The sequence below is a fragment of the Cnephaeus nilssonii genome, assembly GCF_951640355.1.
Source record: "Cnephaeus nilssonii genome assembly, chromosome: 1".
NCBI lineage: Eukaryota > Metazoa > Chordata > Mammalia > Chiroptera > Vespertilionidae > Cnephaeus > Cnephaeus nilssonii.
This window is the reverse complement of record NC_137072.1, coordinates 32,134,782-32,152,289: the sequence shown is the minus strand read 5'-3', so window position 1 is coordinate 32,152,289 and position 17,508 is coordinate 32,134,782. Positions and strand designations below refer to the sequence as shown.

At 39.3% G+C, this 17,508-nt stretch overlaps 1 protein-coding gene across 1 annotated transcript in view; it reads left to right on the top strand.

Annotated features, from left to right (window-relative positions):
* The window catches only part of ITIH5 (inter-alpha-trypsin inhibitor heavy chain 5), a 93,552-nt gene that overhangs the window by 6,269 nt on the left and 69,775 nt on the right, over window positions 1-17,508 (top strand). Inside the window, exons 2-4 of the mRNA XM_079768679.1 lie at window positions 2,896-2,940; window positions 13,623-13,786; window positions 14,702-14,803. Of these exons, the coding sequence (XP_079624805.1) occupies window positions 2,896-2,940; window positions 13,623-13,786; window positions 14,702-14,803 (311 nt within the window). The remainder of the gene's footprint in view (window positions 1-2,895; window positions 2,941-13,622; window positions 13,787-14,701; window positions 14,804-17,508) is intronic.

The following is a 17,508-nucleotide window of genomic DNA, read 5'->3' as shown; positions in this document are numbered from 1 at the left end:
CACCAGGAAACTGCGTATACCGGGAAGCTTTGATTCTGGTTCAATCTAAGTTTAAACTTGGACTGAAGTAAAGCCATAATGACCCCCTGAGACGTCAGATAGTCATCTCAAAAATGAAAAACCAACTTCTCTTGTTCTCCTTAAAGCTTGTTTATTTTCTTAAAAAACTTATTTTACAAAGGAGGGAACTTCAAAGAAAATACTTTAGATCAATCAGAGAACATAATACCTGAGAGAGGCCGGGCTTTCCTTCGGATCATAGTTCTGTTAAGTGGTCCCCAGACAATTTCACAATTTTAGGATGGGAAGGCCAGAGATGAATCTGCAGAACTGATAAAGACCTTGCCCAGGATGCTTATTGTGGCTTTCCTTAAACAATTTCACATAGCCCACCTCATTTTAGAAATAGAAACCAGTATCCTCCTCGTAAGTGTTTGGTTCTCATTTGGAGTCAGGGAAGATGTCAATCTAAGTCCTATATTATTTCTTTGAATTCCAATTATAATGGTAATTTACAATAGTATATTTTTTTGGGGGGTGGGGGAGGACCAGGGAGAGGATGGGGATTAAAACAGTTTCTGTTATACTTTTAGTTTACAAATAGAAATATCTTTTTGTGATTTCTAATAAAAGAAATAAAGGAAGTAATAATGGCTAATTTGTCAAAAACTGAAGTAACACAGAAAAGTTTAAAGGAAAGGAACTCAACCACCCAAAGGTAACACCATTAGCATTTTGGTTCACATTCTACACATACAAACACTTATACTTACAACAATGAGGTCATGTTAGATATAGTGTTTTGTCACTTGATTTAATCACATAAACATGTATCACTAATATATCCATCAGGATCGGCTAGGCTATACTGTGGTAACAACACCCAAATCTCAATGTCTCAGATGACAAATGTTTATTTCTCGCTTATACAACTTGTCCAACTTGGGTTGGCAGGGGAGGAGATATGCACGTTGTGCTCACTCGGGAACTTGGACCAGTATTACACATCTGATGTTGAACCCTTGGCCCAGAAGTGACAAGTGTTGCTTACATTCATACCTTATTGGCCAGAACCATTCAGATGGCCTTACCGTGCCACAAGGGGACCAGGAAATGCAGTACATCTGGCAGAGAGCTAGAGAAATATTTGTTGAACAGCACTGAAGTCCAGTAAAATGAATATTTATTGATGTCAATAAATATAGATCCACATCGTTATTTTTAATAGCTGTATTCTAATTAATCTGTGTATCACAAAATATTTAACCAAACCACTTTTTCAGGGTAGTTTAGGCTATTTCCAATTATTAACAATTGTTTGAAAAGTTCCAAAGAATTTTCTTGTACATTCGTATGGTGGGAATGTTACAGCCACTGGGAAAACAGTTTGGCAATTTCTTAAAAGTTAAATTTACTATACTACCCAAGAATTCCATTCCCAGTTAACTATCTGAAGGAAATAAAAGCATATACCCAACGTCAAGATTTGCATGTAAATTTTCATGCAAGTTCCATATAATAGCCCCAAAGTGAAAATAATCTAAAGTCTATCAGCTGATAAGTGGATAAACAAAATGTGGCATATTCATACACTGGATATTATTCAGACACAGAGAAGAATGAAGCATGAATACATGCTACAACATGGAACAATCTTGAAGAGATTATGCTAAATGAAAAAAGCTAGTCATAAAAGACAGCATAGTGTATGATTCCATTTATATGAAACTAGAGGCCTGATGCACAAAGATTTGTGCAAGAATGGGCCTTCCTTCCCCTGGCTGCCGGCACCACCTTTCTCCCTTCCCATGCTGCCCAGAGGCCTGGAGCAGCTGGCACAGTGCAGAAAACCATGGCAACAATGCAAACTTCCCAACCCCTGCCGCTCAGCGCCTGTGTATGTAAATTAACCCACCATCTTTGTTGGGTTAATTAGCATACTCACTCCTGATTGGCTGGTGGGTGTCGCAAAGGTGCAGTCAATTTGCATCTTACTCTTTTATTAGTGTAGAGATGTCCAGAAGTGCCCATCTAAGAAACAAAGGAGATTGGTGGTTGCCTAGGACCAGGCAGAAGTGCAGGGGTTGGGAGCTGACAGCTGAGGGATACAGGGTTTCTTTTGGGATAACAATAATCTTCTAAATTGATCATTGCACAACTCTACAAATATACTAAAGACATTGAATTGTGTACTTTAAATTATACCTCATAAAGCTGTTAAAAAGAGATATATATAAGACTTAGGCATATTTTTCAAATGTTGATCTACATTGGCAACTTGCCTCCAGAAAGGACAATTTATACTCACAGCAACAATAGTTCACAGTTCAGTTATTTAAACAGTGATTTGCCATGAGTAAAGTTCAACAACCAGCTAGGACTTTTAAATTAGTCCAGAATGGCTGGTTCATTAGTATGATTTTTGAAAATGTGGATCTTATCATCTTCCCATGCTCCTCCTCTTCATGTGGGAAAGTGTAACAAATTATACGGAAAAAACAAAATAAGAAAATTCAAGTTCAGTTCAGTTTTGCTTCCAGAGTTTCCTAGAGTTTTAAGTTGAATATTTGAGTAAGGCCAAACACATTTATTTACTATAATGGATACAACAGCAATGAACTTATTTTCAAGCCCAAATTAAATGAAGCAATACAGATGAACTTTCTGTTCTTGTCATTTCATCCATACTCCTCTAACGGATTTAAGGCAGCAGTCAACCAAGCCTGGGAGGGATTAATTCAAGTTCTGGCCTAGAAGCTTTATTATTAAAGATCAAAACCACTTTTCAGGATAGATAGCCCTTTTGGGGAAGTTCAATTGATTTTAACCTCCTCATGTAACTAACTTCTTTAAGAATGACCTCAAAATCATATTTCACGACTCTTCTCTTTATAGGTTGGACCCAGGGTCCCGAGGCAACTCCGGCTGTTGCAAAGGCTGGTATGTATATTCATGGTGCATCTTACCTCTGTCCCCTCACTAGTCTGTGTATTTTGAACCAGGCACTAACTTTGTTTATAGTTCCCCCAAAGCTTATAAAGTTGCTTGTAGAAGGATTTTAACATGAAACAGTGTAGCTTTTATAAGATTTTATTTAAGTGGAGTTTTCTTTCTGTTAAGACACCTGATTATTTCAGTAGGATTATAAGGACAAAGTATGACGTTTTAAAGGCCTTCCTAAAAAACACACACACCTAAATTCACCTTTACTTTTATGACATTCTTATACAAAAATAAAGGCCTTCTTGTGAGACAAACAACTAAAGCAATTGGAGAGTTCACATTTGTAGAGTAAAGCTTCATGTGATATGAGTTGAGCAAGGCTCTCAATGCATGTTGGAAGCTGACAGATTTGAACTCAGGCATTCACTCACCTAATAATTTTTTGAATGCTTCCTATTTGCCCCACACTGTTCTAGGCATTGGGTATACAGCAGTGAACAAGACAGACCAAAGACCCTGCCTGTCATAGAGCTTGATTTCTAAAGGGGGGCAGAGATAAAGTAAACAAATAAATTGTAGGTGTACTAGTAATGGGGAAGATGACAAATACCAGAACAGAGGAAGATGGGGGGACCTTACACACATTTGCATCTATGAGATTTCTGACGACTACTTTCCAGTGAGTTCCTATGACAGCTAATGTATACTGAGTACTTACTATGTGCCAGGCATTGTTCCAAGTGTGTCATGTGTCATAGTTCAAACACCCTTGCCACAATTTTTTGCGGCATTTTACAGATGAGAAAACTGAGCTTTAGAGAGATTGAGTAACTTCCTCTAAACTGCACAGTTAGTAAAAGGGGGGAGAACCAGAATTTGAGTCCTAACAGTCTGGTTTCTCAGTTTGTGTACTTAACTAATAACCAAACTGCCTTCTCAATTATATGTATTTTTCTATTGATTATTACTTTCAGTCAATAATACCTCACCTGGACTACCTCTAACCATTCTTTCATTTCATTTTATTTTATTTTAATATATTTTATTAATTTTTTACAGAGAGGAAGAGAGAGGGATAGAAAGTTAGAAACATCGATGAGAGAGAAGCATCTATCAGCTGCCTCCTGCACACCCCCTACTGGGGATGTGCCTGCAACCAAGGTACATGCCCTTGACCAGAATAGAACCTGGGACCCTTCAGTCCACAGGCCAACGCTCTATCCACTGAGCCAAACCAGTCAGGGCTAGCCATTCTTTTAGATGGTGAGAAATACTCCTTGTTGTTGGCACACCATAATTTATTAAGCATTCTATTGATGAATTTTCAATTTGTTTCCAGATTTTTTCCCCTTCTGTAAATACTGCTGCAAAAAAACTTTCTGTTTATTCTGTTATATGGTTGATTTCAACATAATGTCCTAGATTTTCAGTAGAAGGATTGCTGGATCAAAGTGCATGTACATTTTAAATTATGATAGATGTTTTCAGACTACTTTTTGAATGCTGTTACTCTTAATACTATCTGTATTAACTTCATTTCTGTCAACAATAATGAATATGCACATCTCCACTAACAATAGATAGAATTGCCCTCTTTTGATTTGCTTGTCTCTTTCATTGTTCTTTTAACTTCAATTTCCCTAAATACTTATGTTTTTCCTATACATTCTTGTCCATTCAGAGTAGTTCTTCTGTAAATTGATTATTTTCAGGTCCTTTACTCATTTTTCTCTTGTATAGTTTTATCCCCTAATTGTCAGTATTTCAGATATCTTTGTTTGTTATACATACTCTGTCTTCTAAGTTGGAATAATTCTCTCCTAAATATGTCATTTGTCTATTAACTATGTTTATGGCATATTGGTCATTTGAAAATTTTAAGTTTCTAAGTAGCAAATAAGTTTATCTTTTCTTTTTAGCCTTTGAGTTTTCATTCTTGGTTACAAAAACTTTCTTAACCCCATGACTGAGACTGTTTATGTAATTGCCCAGATTTTTTTAGAAATCTCAGGAATTTTTTGTTGTTGCTATTAATCCTCACCCAAGGATATTTTCCCATTGATTTTTAGAGAGAGTGGGAGGGAGGAGGAGAGACTGACAGAGAGAAACATTAATATGAGAGACTCATCAATTGGTTGCTTCCTGCATGCACCCTGACCAGGGCCAGGGATCAAGCCTGCAACTGAGGTATGTGCCCTTGACCAGGATTGGAATTAAACCCAGGACCCTTCAGTACACAGGCTGATGCTCTATCCACCGAGCCAAACCAGCTAGGACTTGAAATCTCTAGGAATTTTAAAAGTCTTTCTTTTACATGTATTATAATTTTTTAACATGAACCTTATTTGCCCATTCAATTGGTATCAGAATGATCTTTCCAGCAGACTTTCTTTTACAAATGTCTTCAATGATTCCTCATCACCTGTAGGATTAACTCTAAGAACATGTGAGGCCCTGTGTGATTTGGCTCCTGCCTGACTCTGTAGCCTGTTTATCCTATGAATCTCCTTATATATTACTAGAGGCCCGGTGCACGAAATTTGTGCATGGGGGGGCGGTGTCCCTCAGCCCAGCCTGCACCCTCTCCAATCTGGGACCCCTCAAGAGATGTCCAACTGTCCGTTTAGGCCCGATCCTATGTGGATCGGGCCTAAACGGGCAGTCGAACATCCCTCTCACAATCCAGTACTGCTGGCTCCCAACTGCTTGCCTGCTTGTCTTCCTGATTGCCCATAACCGCTTCTGCCTGCCAGCCTGATCACCCCCTAACCACTCCCCTGACAGCCTGATTGATGCCTAACTGCTCCCCTGCCAACCTGATTGCCCCTAACTGCTCTCCCCTGCAGGCCTAGTCACCCCTAACTGCCCTCCCCTGCAGGCCTGCTCCCCCCCAACTACTCTCCCCTGCAGGCCTGGGTCCCCCCCAACTGCCCTCCCCTGGAGGCCCGGTCACACCCAACTTCCCTCCTTTGCCGGCCTGGTCACCCCTAACTGCCCTCCCCTGCAGGCTTGATCACCCTCAACTGCTTTCCCTTGCAGGCCTAGTTCCTCCCAACTGCTCTCCCCTGCTGGCCTGATCGCCCCCAACTGCCCTCCCTTGCAGATCTGGTCCCTCCCAACTGCCCTCCCCTGCTGGCCATCTTGTGGCAGTCAGCTTGTGTCCACATGGGGGCAGTCATCTTTGACCACATGGGGGCAGCCAGCTTGTGTGTTGGAGTGACAGTCAATTTGCATATTATTCTTTTATTAGATAGGATTAGATAGGATAGAGGCCTGGTGCATGGGTGGTGGCTGGCTGGTTTGCCCTGAAGGGTGTCTCAGATCAGGGTGGGGGTTCCCTTGGGACATGGGGCGGCCTGGGTGAGGGGCCTGTGGTGGTGTGCAGGCTGGACACGCCCCCCAGTGACCCAAGCAGAGACCCTGGTATCTGGGATTTATTTATCTTCTATAATTGAAACTTTGTAGTCTTGAGCGGAGCCAAGCCTCCTGCTCGCTCCCTGGCCACAGCCATTTTTGTTGGGATTTATTTATCTTCTATAATTGAAACTTTGTAGCCTTAAGTGGAGGCCAAGGCAGGCCAGGGCAGGCAGAAAGCTTGGCTTCCTCCATTGCCGGGAAAACCCAAGCCTCCTGCTCTCTCTGTGGCTGCAGCCATCTTGGTTGGGTTAATTTGCATACTTGCTCCTGATTGGGCAGTGGGCGTGGCTTGTGGTTGTAGCAGAGAGATGGTTAATTTGCATATTACTCTTTTATTAGATAGGATACTCAGCCATACCACACTAATCTGAATGTCCTCTACTCTAATTAATGAATAACATGTGGGTGGTAACACCTGGTACTCATTATCACTGCCAGCTCATGGACCACAGGGATTTGCTTAATTTATCCTGAATTATTTAGATACCCTTTTTGTGAAGCTCTTTGACATCACAAACACAAAAAATGTTAATAGTTTAAAAAGCAGGGGTGTCTTTGTGCCTAAGTCTCCGTGGTGCTTAACAGATACTGGCCTGGTTTCCCTAAAACAATTGACTGCCATCATTTCACCTACCAATGGGAAGGGCCATGTCTAGCATCTCCATCATAGTGGATATTCTAAAATTTGTAGACTGAATTTGTTTCAAGCAATTGTGGTGAGAAAGGTAAACCCAGAAATGATCATCATGAAGGAAGTTTATATTCACAGATTTGTAGGAACAGGAGCATAGCATACCATGCAGGGCCACACGAGGAAGCCAGGATCAGTCAGGAGACAGAGGGGCAGAGGGAGAGCATGGCTCAGAGCTTTTATTGTTTTTTTGCAGGAAGGAATTGGTGAGTAACCTTAGGATTGGATAGCTTGAATAATTTTGGCAGGCTCTGGGCTATTGAGGTGGTCCCTAGTTATCTGGGGGTGTTTTAGGGCAGACGAATATTGGCTGAGTGTGTGAGAATTTGATAAATGAGGTGTTTGGGAGCATGGACTCTGGACTGATTGGTTGTATATCAAAGGTGTGCTCACAGGGGAGTTGTTTGTTATCTCTAGGAATTAGCTAGCACTGGGATCAAGGCCCCAAATGCCAGAGCATCAAGAATATAGAAAAACAGAAAGTATAGTTAATACAGCAGGTAGCATGGTGCTGGGTGTCATTACCTCAGAGGGTTTGTTATACATGTGTCTGGCTCCCTACTCCCAACTTTAACCACCATGTTTTATCCTTTTTAGGAGCTATATAGAGTAAGTTTTTCTCCTACAGAAAGGTGATAATTGCATTTTATCTTTCTCCTCTTCTGAACATGAAATATTGCTATGTAGAATTATTATCACAGATAGGCAATCCAGGGCTGATGTCACCTTCTGTCTACAGGAGGGTAAATTATTTCTCCAAGGTGATAAATGCAGGTGCCTTGTTAGGAAGGTGCCTTGTCTGGAGGTCTTCTGCTTCATGCAATAACATGGGCTCTGTTGTTTTTCTTAGCCACCTGCCAAGCCTCAGACTTTTCCTTTATATAGTGAGGGGGAGCCCATTAGATGATTTCTAAGATTCTCCACCACCTCCAAAATTAATTCTCCTAATGATCACTAAAGAACAGTGAGACCAGAATAAAATAACAAAAGGTTAATCTTCTGGGACGTGGCCTGACTTCTGGCAAATACCGTCACAAACATTCCTCAGTTACATTTTCAGATGGCATCTTGGGTAATTCAGGACATCCTCTGGGTGGCTTGATTTTAAGTGACTCACATGAGTCACACAGAAACGTCTGCTCCCTTGAGAAGCTAATTAAGACACTCCCTGCCTCAAACTGCTTTTCCATCTGTTTAGCTTTTGTAGAAAAATAATGAAGAAATTATTATGTCACAGGAAGACTTGATTTTTACCCTCCATTTTCCAGTTGACATCTCCAAGCAAAATGAGTTAAATATAAAAATAGAAAGCATGTTGGATTTTTAAGAACTGTGTACTGGGAAAAATTGAAGCAACAGTTTTATAGCTTTCTTTTTATGACACACTTTCATGAACCTCAGCCATTCCAAGTTTTGTACTTAGCTTTTGGGGTTGTCCATTTCCTTATGATTTGACATACCTATCCAATATTCTTCTCACAATGTACCCTTCTTTCTAATTAAACTGTTCTGTTCTTTGTTCCAGAAACAAAGCATAATGTGGTTCATTTCTACTTCCATGAATTTTGTGTTTCTAGAATGTTCTTTTTGTTTTCTTTCACCACATATAAATTCTATGTCTGTTTTAAAACCCTTTCTTTCTTCTACATACCTCACTGATTTCTCTTTCTTCTGAAAACTGTAAGAACTTATAGCCAATAAGTTAAAAAAATACATATCCCTATCCCTTTCTATGTTGCACTTTCCTCCCAATGTGATTGTAGTGCCTTGAGAGAAGGAACCATATGTAACATTTCTTCCCCATCATTCATAGAATTTAGTCTATTGTAGTGTTTAATAAATATTAGTTTATTAACATTTTCTTTTCTTGGGGTATGTATTTTTCTTTAATTGTTCAATATTTAGAAAATCCAATTAAATTCCATATTTTTTTTTATTTTTACTCTATACTGAGAGCTGTGAGTGAAAAGAAAAAAAGAGTAAGTCTTGGTCCCTGTTTTCCACATGTTTACAATCTAGTAGGGATAAGGATAAGGGATGGGTAGCTTGAGGGAAGTGGGGGACAGCTTTGTACATAATTAATTTCAATAGATTGTAGACTGCTGTAACAGAAAGGCAAGGGCTATGACTCAAAAGTAACAGCAGAGGCTCCTATGGGAAAACAGTAACTGGGCAAAAGTAGTAAAACTAAAATAGTTTCTTAAAACTTTCCTCAGCCTGTCTTTTAGATCCATAACTATGACTCTTATTCTTGATGTAATATTGTGGAAAATTCTGCTATATCCATAATCTTAATTTAAGGCAAAAGAAGATACCATAGTATAGGTAAACTTAGTCTTTTGTCAGGTGTCTCTAATTTTCACATTTAAAGTTCAATGAAATTATAATTGATAATTATCTTATAAACTAGAGGCCCAGTGCACGAAATTCGTGCACGGAGGGGGGTTGTCCCTCAGCCCAGCCTGTACCCTCTCCAATATGGGACCCCTTGAGGGATGTCCGACTGCCCGTTTAGGCCCGATCCCGGTGGGATCGGGCCTAAACGGGCAGTCGGACATCTCTCCCACAATACAGGACTGCTGGCTCCCAACTGCTTGCCTGCCCGCCTTCCTGATTGCCCCTAACCACTTCTGCCTGCCAGCCTGATCACCCCCTAACCACTCTGCTGCCAGCCTGTTTTCCCCCAACTTCCCTCCTCTGCCGGCCTGGTCACCCCTAACTGCCCTCTCCTGCAGGGTTGATCACCTCCAACTGCCCTCCCTTGCAGGCTTGGTCCCTCTCAACTGCCCTCCCTTGCAGGCCGGGTGCCTCCCAACTGCCCTCTCCTGCTGGCCATCTTGTGGTGGCCATCTTGTGTCCACATGGGGGCAGGATCTTTGACCACATGGGGGCAGCTATATTGTGTGTTGCAGTGATGATCAATCTGCATATTACTCTTTTATTAGATAGGATAATAACAAATCAACATGACATCAAAATAGTCACAGATGTACTAAGCAAAGATGATTTTAAAAAATTCTTTGTTGTTTAAAGTATTACATATAGTATTACATATCTCCTTTTCCTCCCATTGACCTCTCCCCAGCCACCCCACCCCCCAGCACATGCCCTCACCCCTCTAGTGTCTGTGTCTATTGGTTATGAAGATGACTTTTAATTATTTTAAAAATAGTATGGACAAGGACTATTTGCTGAAGGCTAAATAAATTATTTGGAATGCTATGCAGCTAGAGTGTATACTCTTATCTAAGATATGAACTTAAAAGGATTTTTCCCCAATAGTACTATACTTTTATGTAAAAGAGTTAAGTGATAGGTTGACAAGAATTTTTGGAAAATGTCAGAATATGACCACAGTGCAGAACAGGATCAGCTTAATGTCTATGTCTTGAATGTGGACAATTTAATGGATGATCACTGAGGTTCACAGGTAAGTTTTGAATTGGCAACAAAAGACTGAGTTATATTTGGCATACTTCTGGAGGTCTGTATTTCCCTGGCCATCTAATAATGATCACCGTGGAAAGCTTAGAATTGTCAGGCTCCTCCATGAATGCTTGATGAAAGAGGCAGGATTGGAAGTCAGAGACTCAAGGTTCCTGAGCTAGGTTTATTGCTGGGGTTCTTGTTCCAGCATTACAAAGGGTTCAGCAATCTGGAGAAAGGCTGTGCATAGATTAAATAAGAGTCCAAAGACAAAAGATAATTTTGAAAGCCATTGGGGGTCAGAGGAGCTTCAGCTAAAGGAGCTAAAGTTTTTTCTTGTCTCAGGATCCTTGCTTTTTATTAACACAATTTATCCTAAGGCAAGGTGAAGACAAACTTCAAAGGGTAGGGTTTACAGAAGCATTGTCAGATTGGGGAATAGCCTACGGCTGTTCAGGTGTTTGGCCAACAGGAGGCAATAACATGTAGATTAAGAAGCCGTGAGCTGTTTGGCAGCAAACAATCATCCTATTCAGGTTTGGGGGAAGTGCCTTTTAGCCATTCCAACAGGTGATTACATATGTGACTCAGCCCTTGTTGAGTCCCCAAGTTTCATCAACTTTTTGATGAAACTCTTGTAGTTATGACATGCTGGAATTGGCTTCCGACAGTTTATCACCTCCTACCTGTGTGGCCTTTGGTCACATTGGTAAAGTAAGAGGATTGAACTTGAGAATTTTATTATTTATATTTGTCTTTATAATTTACACTGTAACTTCTTCTGGTAGGATTTCAAGGGTATTTCTAATATGCAGAAGTCTAGTTCCCCAAACAAAACAAAACACATAGAGATCAGAAATAGCATAAAGTTATGAATAAGTGGCAAAATGACTAACTCTTACTCAAGCGCAAGCCACCCTACAGTAGTGTTACAAACCGTAAAATGTCTAAAGAGACGAGGCAGGAATTCCAGTTTTATGCTGTATAAAAATCTTCCCTAAACTTAGTGGCTTTAAAGCCAGAACCATTATTGCACCATTTGTGGGGCAAGGTTTGGGTAGGGCTCAGATGAGCGAGTCTTCTGGCCACATGATGTGGATGGAGCTCGCCCAGTGCTACTCAGCTGGCAGATGGGCTGATCTGGAGGCTTCATTACAGCTTGGCTCATGTGCTGGGCTCTGGGCAGGAATGGCTGTAGCTGGGCTCCACTGCCACAGCGATTGCAGAGCCTACACATGGCCTGTCCAGCATGACAGTCTCAGTCTAATGTGGTAACTCAGAGCCTCCAAAGAGCGTGTTCTGAGAGACCTGGATGGAGTTGGTGAAGTTTCCTGTGACCTGGCCTGTTAGTCCCATGGCATCACTTCCAATGGGTTCTCTAGGTGAGGCAAGTCACTAAGGCCAGGATTCACAGGGAAGTGAATAAAACTCCAGCTCTCAAAGGCACAAAAAGCAAAGAATCTGTGTCCATTTAAAAAGATGATTTTTCTTTCTTTTTAAAAATTGTAGTAAAATACTCATAACACAAAATTTACCTTAACACTTTAAAGTGTACAGTTCAGTGGTATTAAGTACATTCACACTGTCATGCAACCATCACCACCTTCAATCTTCATAACTCTTTTCATCTTGCAAAAGCCCATAAAGCATTTGTCCTTTTATGTCTGATTTATTTCACTTAGCCTAATGTTCTCATGGTTCATTTGTGTTGTAACATGTGTGAGAATTATTTTTTTTCCTTTTAAAGGCTGAATAGCATCTCATTGTCTGCATATGCTACATCTTGTTTGTCTATTCATCTATCAGTGGACACTTGGGTTGTTTCCACATTTTAGCTATTGTGAAAAGTGCTGCTATAAATATAGGTGTGCAATTGTGGGCACTTTTTATCTAGTAGAACAGAGGACATCAATAAGGGAATGGGCTGGGAATAAGGAAAAATCCAATAAAAACACAGTGAAAATGGCTACTCGGTATCAGCCTCAGTGTCAATGAGACAATTGGGATTGGGAGGGCCTGAGGAGCTGGGAGTAAGGGATATGTATGGGTCTGATCTAAAGAAGCACCAACACTAGAGCCAGCAGCTCCTGGTCATGCAGGGATGCATAGCTAGAGTGGCCCCACTTTGTGTTTCAGGAAAAATGGGCATTATGGATTTTTATGCGACCTTTCCTAATTTTTAAATGTCACCAAAACTTTTAAAGATTGTGCAAGTCAAATAAAAAGGTCTATGAGCTATATAATTTGAGATCTCTTCCTAAAACACACCAATATATAATGATGGATATCAGGGCCTTATCTATTCAAATAGTGTAGACTAGGGATCAACAAACTTTTTCTTAAAGGAATAGGTACAGCCCTTATCAGAGTCTTTTAGGATAAATTTAATTAGCATAAGCTTTCCCTTTTTTGGGTTCTAAATCCCCCAGTACTTTCTGGAGCTCAGTATTGATTCCCATTTTACAATAGTGTGATTGTACTCCAAATGGGAAAGTCAGGATTATAGTGTCTTTAAGTGGGTATTGAAATTATTTTGAAAAATGAGAACTTCTTTAGGCATGCTTTGATTTTTGATCAATTTGGTGATTCTATAAATGTGACCTAAATGTTTATAACAGAAAAATATTATATACTTCATATACTTCTAAAATTCCAATAATTCATTAAAGAACTTAAGTAATGCATAGTGTCAGTTAAATTGGAAATATTAACTGTGTGCATTTGTTGAAGTTAGGCCAGAAGATTTGTTCCTATGTCATAAACTGGTTATTTAACCATGGTTGTCTTACAAGTGGAGGGAGTAAAAAGTGGTAAAGTCAGGAAAGACAAAGACAGAAGTAAAGAATTACATGCCTCTGGGGGGTGAGGGCATATATGGGAGTGGGGGGGGGGTAATAGTAAGATATGTACACATATAATACCTTAATTAAAAAATAAAATAAAATAAAATAAAAATAAGTTTTGTGTAAAAAAATAAATAAATAAAGTGATATTTGTATGTAAAAAAAAAAGAAAAAGAAATACATACCAAACTCTCCCAAATTGAAGGTTATTTCTCTTATGGAAAAAAAGCCCCACTTTTTCCCCAAATGGCTGAATCATGGTTTCACACATTATTGAAAATACTGTGTTTTAATTCCAACAGAAAACCAAACCTTTGATGACAGAATTCTCGGTGAAGTCTACCATTATTTCTCGCTATGCCTTCACTGCGGTTTCCTGCAGAATGCTGAATAGAGCTTCTGAGGACCAAGAAATTGAGTTTCTGATGCAGATTCCAGCCGCAGCTTTCATCACCAACTTCACTATGTAGGTGACATGGTCAGAGAGCCCGGAATGAAGATTTCTGTGTAGGGTGGACAGGGTGAGCCTGAGCTGATGTGTGTGGCCCACAGCCTTTGATCTGTGAGAATTTATTTCCCAGTGGATGATTCATGGACTAGAAGGTTGATTCCCTTTTTCTTTCTCTCCCCCTTTCTTCTTTCCCTTTTCCCTTCTTCCCTCTCTCTGTTCCTTTCTTCCTCCTTTCCATGACCTCTTCCTTCCCTCTTTCTTTCTCTCCTTCCCTCCAACAAATGAATATCCACTCCGGGCCAGGCCCTCTTCAAAGTGATTGTCCACATCTATGAAAGAGAAAATGCTGCTCTGCACTAGAAATTTTATAATAATAATAAGTAAACAAATCAATACATGAGATCATTTCAGACAGTAGCAAATGCTATAAAGAAGGCAAACAGAATTGAGCGGGGCTTGTTTAGGTAGGGAAATCAGGGAGATGGCTCAGAAGAGGCGATGTTTAAGTTGAGATCTGAAAGACAAGGTAGCATGAAACTTTGGCTATGTTAGATATAGTTCTTCTTTTCCCAGTGGATGGTAAAGATATGCAGAAGAGGGGAGGTGTTTGGTTTGAATTTTAGGCCTGGGCCTAAATTTCAGATTTATAGATTCAAGTTGATGGATTATCATGGAAGTTTGTCTGAGCAGATCTGCTGATTTCTTCCTGAAGAATCATAGAGGCACCTCAAGTTGTGTCTTAACATTTGTACCTGTTGAAAATTGCCCTAGAATGAAACGAATGATTCAAGGGTAGTGCCCTGGGTTGGAATGCAGTTTTTGCATATCCAAGAGGCAAATAAAAATATTTTCTACTGTTGTCATGGTTATGAGATCCATGCATTTGTCTTGGAACTGCAAGCTGCTAACACAACTGTCTTTTACTTTCAGGCTAATTGGAGACACAGTGTATCAGGGAGAAATTACAGAGAGAGAAAAGAAAAATGGTGATAAGGTAAAAGAGGAAAGGAATAAAACCACAGAAGATAATGGGTAAGTGCTGTTTAATTAACGAATTACAAATTCACTTTAGCAAAGTGTCAAATTTTCTACCTTTTTGCTTAGCTATCTTGATCTCTTTCTTCCTTCAAATATTTATTTTCTTATTTATAATAATAATCATAATAATGATACACCTGGTTAACAGCATAATAAATAACGATTTATAGTAAAAAAGAATATTTTAGCACTCCCACTTCCTAGGAACATCCATTTCTACTGTTTCTGTAGTTTTTTATCTTCATAACTCTAAATATTATGATAGTCTTGGTTTTTACAAATTTCTTGATAAAAATCAGATATTATTTGTTGAATCTATACTGTGAAATCATAGGATTTCAATTACAATGCTTCCATTCTCCCTCTGTGTTCCAAATTTTTACATTATTATTCCTTCTTCTTACATCCATTTTAGCAGTTATACCATCTTAGACTAGCCCTACAATCTCCTGCATTTTACCTTACCTTTCTGTTTTCATTCCCAGCACCCATCTTTTCTTATCTAATAATTTACTTTTTCGTTGTCAGAATTACTAACATTTAAATTCTAATCTGTCACAATATTTGTATTTTTTGTTTTATCTATAAACTGAATCTAAACACTGAAAACCCAGAAATAGCATTTACTTTTAATAATACATAAATAACATTAACTGTAGAGCCATCCAGCATACTAAGATTCTATTTCCCTCTCCACCAGCCTGTTTGGAGAAAAGTGATCTTAGTATCTAGATAAAACATTGTGAACATGTAAGCTTGCATTTTGTTCATTAATAAAAGGATGTAGCTTTGAGAAAGCTTGTTCTCTCAATTCATAGACTGTCAGAAACTTTGCTGTTGGAAATCCTACTATCGAGAATGGAACATGTGAGTTATGGGTTCACTTTGTTAATGAAAAGCAACCAAGGTCCACAGTTTCAGATAAGGGGTTGTTGGCCACAAAAGTCCACATTTATCTTAATTTTGTAGCTCCTCAGGACAAAGAACCTTGAGTTTGCTTCTCAGTTCAGGCTGATATTAAATGTTTTACACACAGCCCTGCTTTTCTTTGAGCTTCCAAACACTGCTTCATTTACCCACATTCCACCCTTCCCCCAATCCTCTAATGACCCTGTGTCTTTCTTTGTTTGGCAAAATGTTCCATGATGCTTCTGGTATGTAATCTCCCTTGCCACAGCAGGTTATTAAAACTTAACTTAAAAAAGCAACACTTTTATTGAATTTATTGGGGTGATACGGGTTCACAGAATTATATAGTTTTCAGGGGCACAATTCTATACCACATCATCTGTACACCGTATTGTGTGTTCACCACCCCAAGTGGTCTTTATCAGGATTGCCTTTTCTTATAACTCACAGATCATTCAGAGTCATGCCACAGTTTAGTTTAGTTGGATCAAGACCTACACATTTCTATTTTTTTCCTGGAGTTTCTAATTGATTTTCTTATGAGATAAAATTTAATTTTGTCACAATTAACATCTAGCAAGACACATAACTCATTTGAAATGGTAAGTGAACAATTGTGACCAAGTTTTGACAAGCAGTGAACCCATGTCATTGTCAACAGCAACTGGAAGGTATCACCAATTGGGAGACACATCTTGATTTCTGAGCTGTTAAACATGACAGAATAGGTGTCTCCAGACCATGGAAGACTGCCACATAATATTTTCCTTGTCACATAACAGTTACCTTGGGACATCTTTTTATTTTTACCTGGGCTGGTTTCATTACTTCTTGTATTCCATAATATCTTGATTTTCACCTCCACTTTGCTCAAGTGTATTCTGTAGTAACTTACTCAAAATGAGTGTGTGAGAGGCATACTTTCTGAGGCCTTGATTAAAGTGTTGACTGTGTACGGAATTTAAGATTCGGAATAATTTACCAATGAACTTTGAAGACATTGCTCCCGTGCCTCACAACATCCAGTATTACTGATAATGCATTTAATGTGGTCTAACACCATTCCTTTTATTTGTTTTCTCTACCTGATATTCTGATATTTTACAATAATGGGTTTAAGTGTCAGTCTTTTTTTTTTTTTTTCATCCTGATTAGCTTTCAATAAAAGTTTTCAATTTTTGTCTCTTTTCAGCTCTGGGAAAGAGGAGTGTAGGAAGCCCATCATCTTAGTCATTCATTCACTTATATGTAAACTTGGAGTTCTCCTCCCTGTATTTGGCCCCCCTTCTCACTCTCATCTTGTGGTGTCCTGGTGAACCAGAACCTGGAGACTCTGAGATTCTGCAGATGGTGTGTTTTTCTACGTTGCTGCAGTCCCTTCCTGCACAGTCTGAGCTGTGGAGTTCCTGGTCTACGGGATTCCCCAAGTCTCCCATAAATGATTTGAAATACTCACTGATGGTTGCCCCTACCACCCTTATTTCTTTGGTTTGATCCTTACTCTTCCTGTTATGGTCAGTCTGCCATATTGAATCAGAGAACTCTCACTCCAAGTAATGAAAGCATTTAAAATGATTTGTATTTTTATATGCTTTGCAATACTTTGCTTTTTACCCTTCCCTTAAGCATATCCATCAAACCTCACCAAAATGTAAAAACCTTATAAATTAGCTATTTTTTAAAGACATGTACACAGGTATCTTTTTTTAAAAAATATGTTTTTTTAAATTGATTTCAGAGAGAGGAAGGAAGAGGGACAGGAAGAGATAGAAACATCAGTGAGAATCATT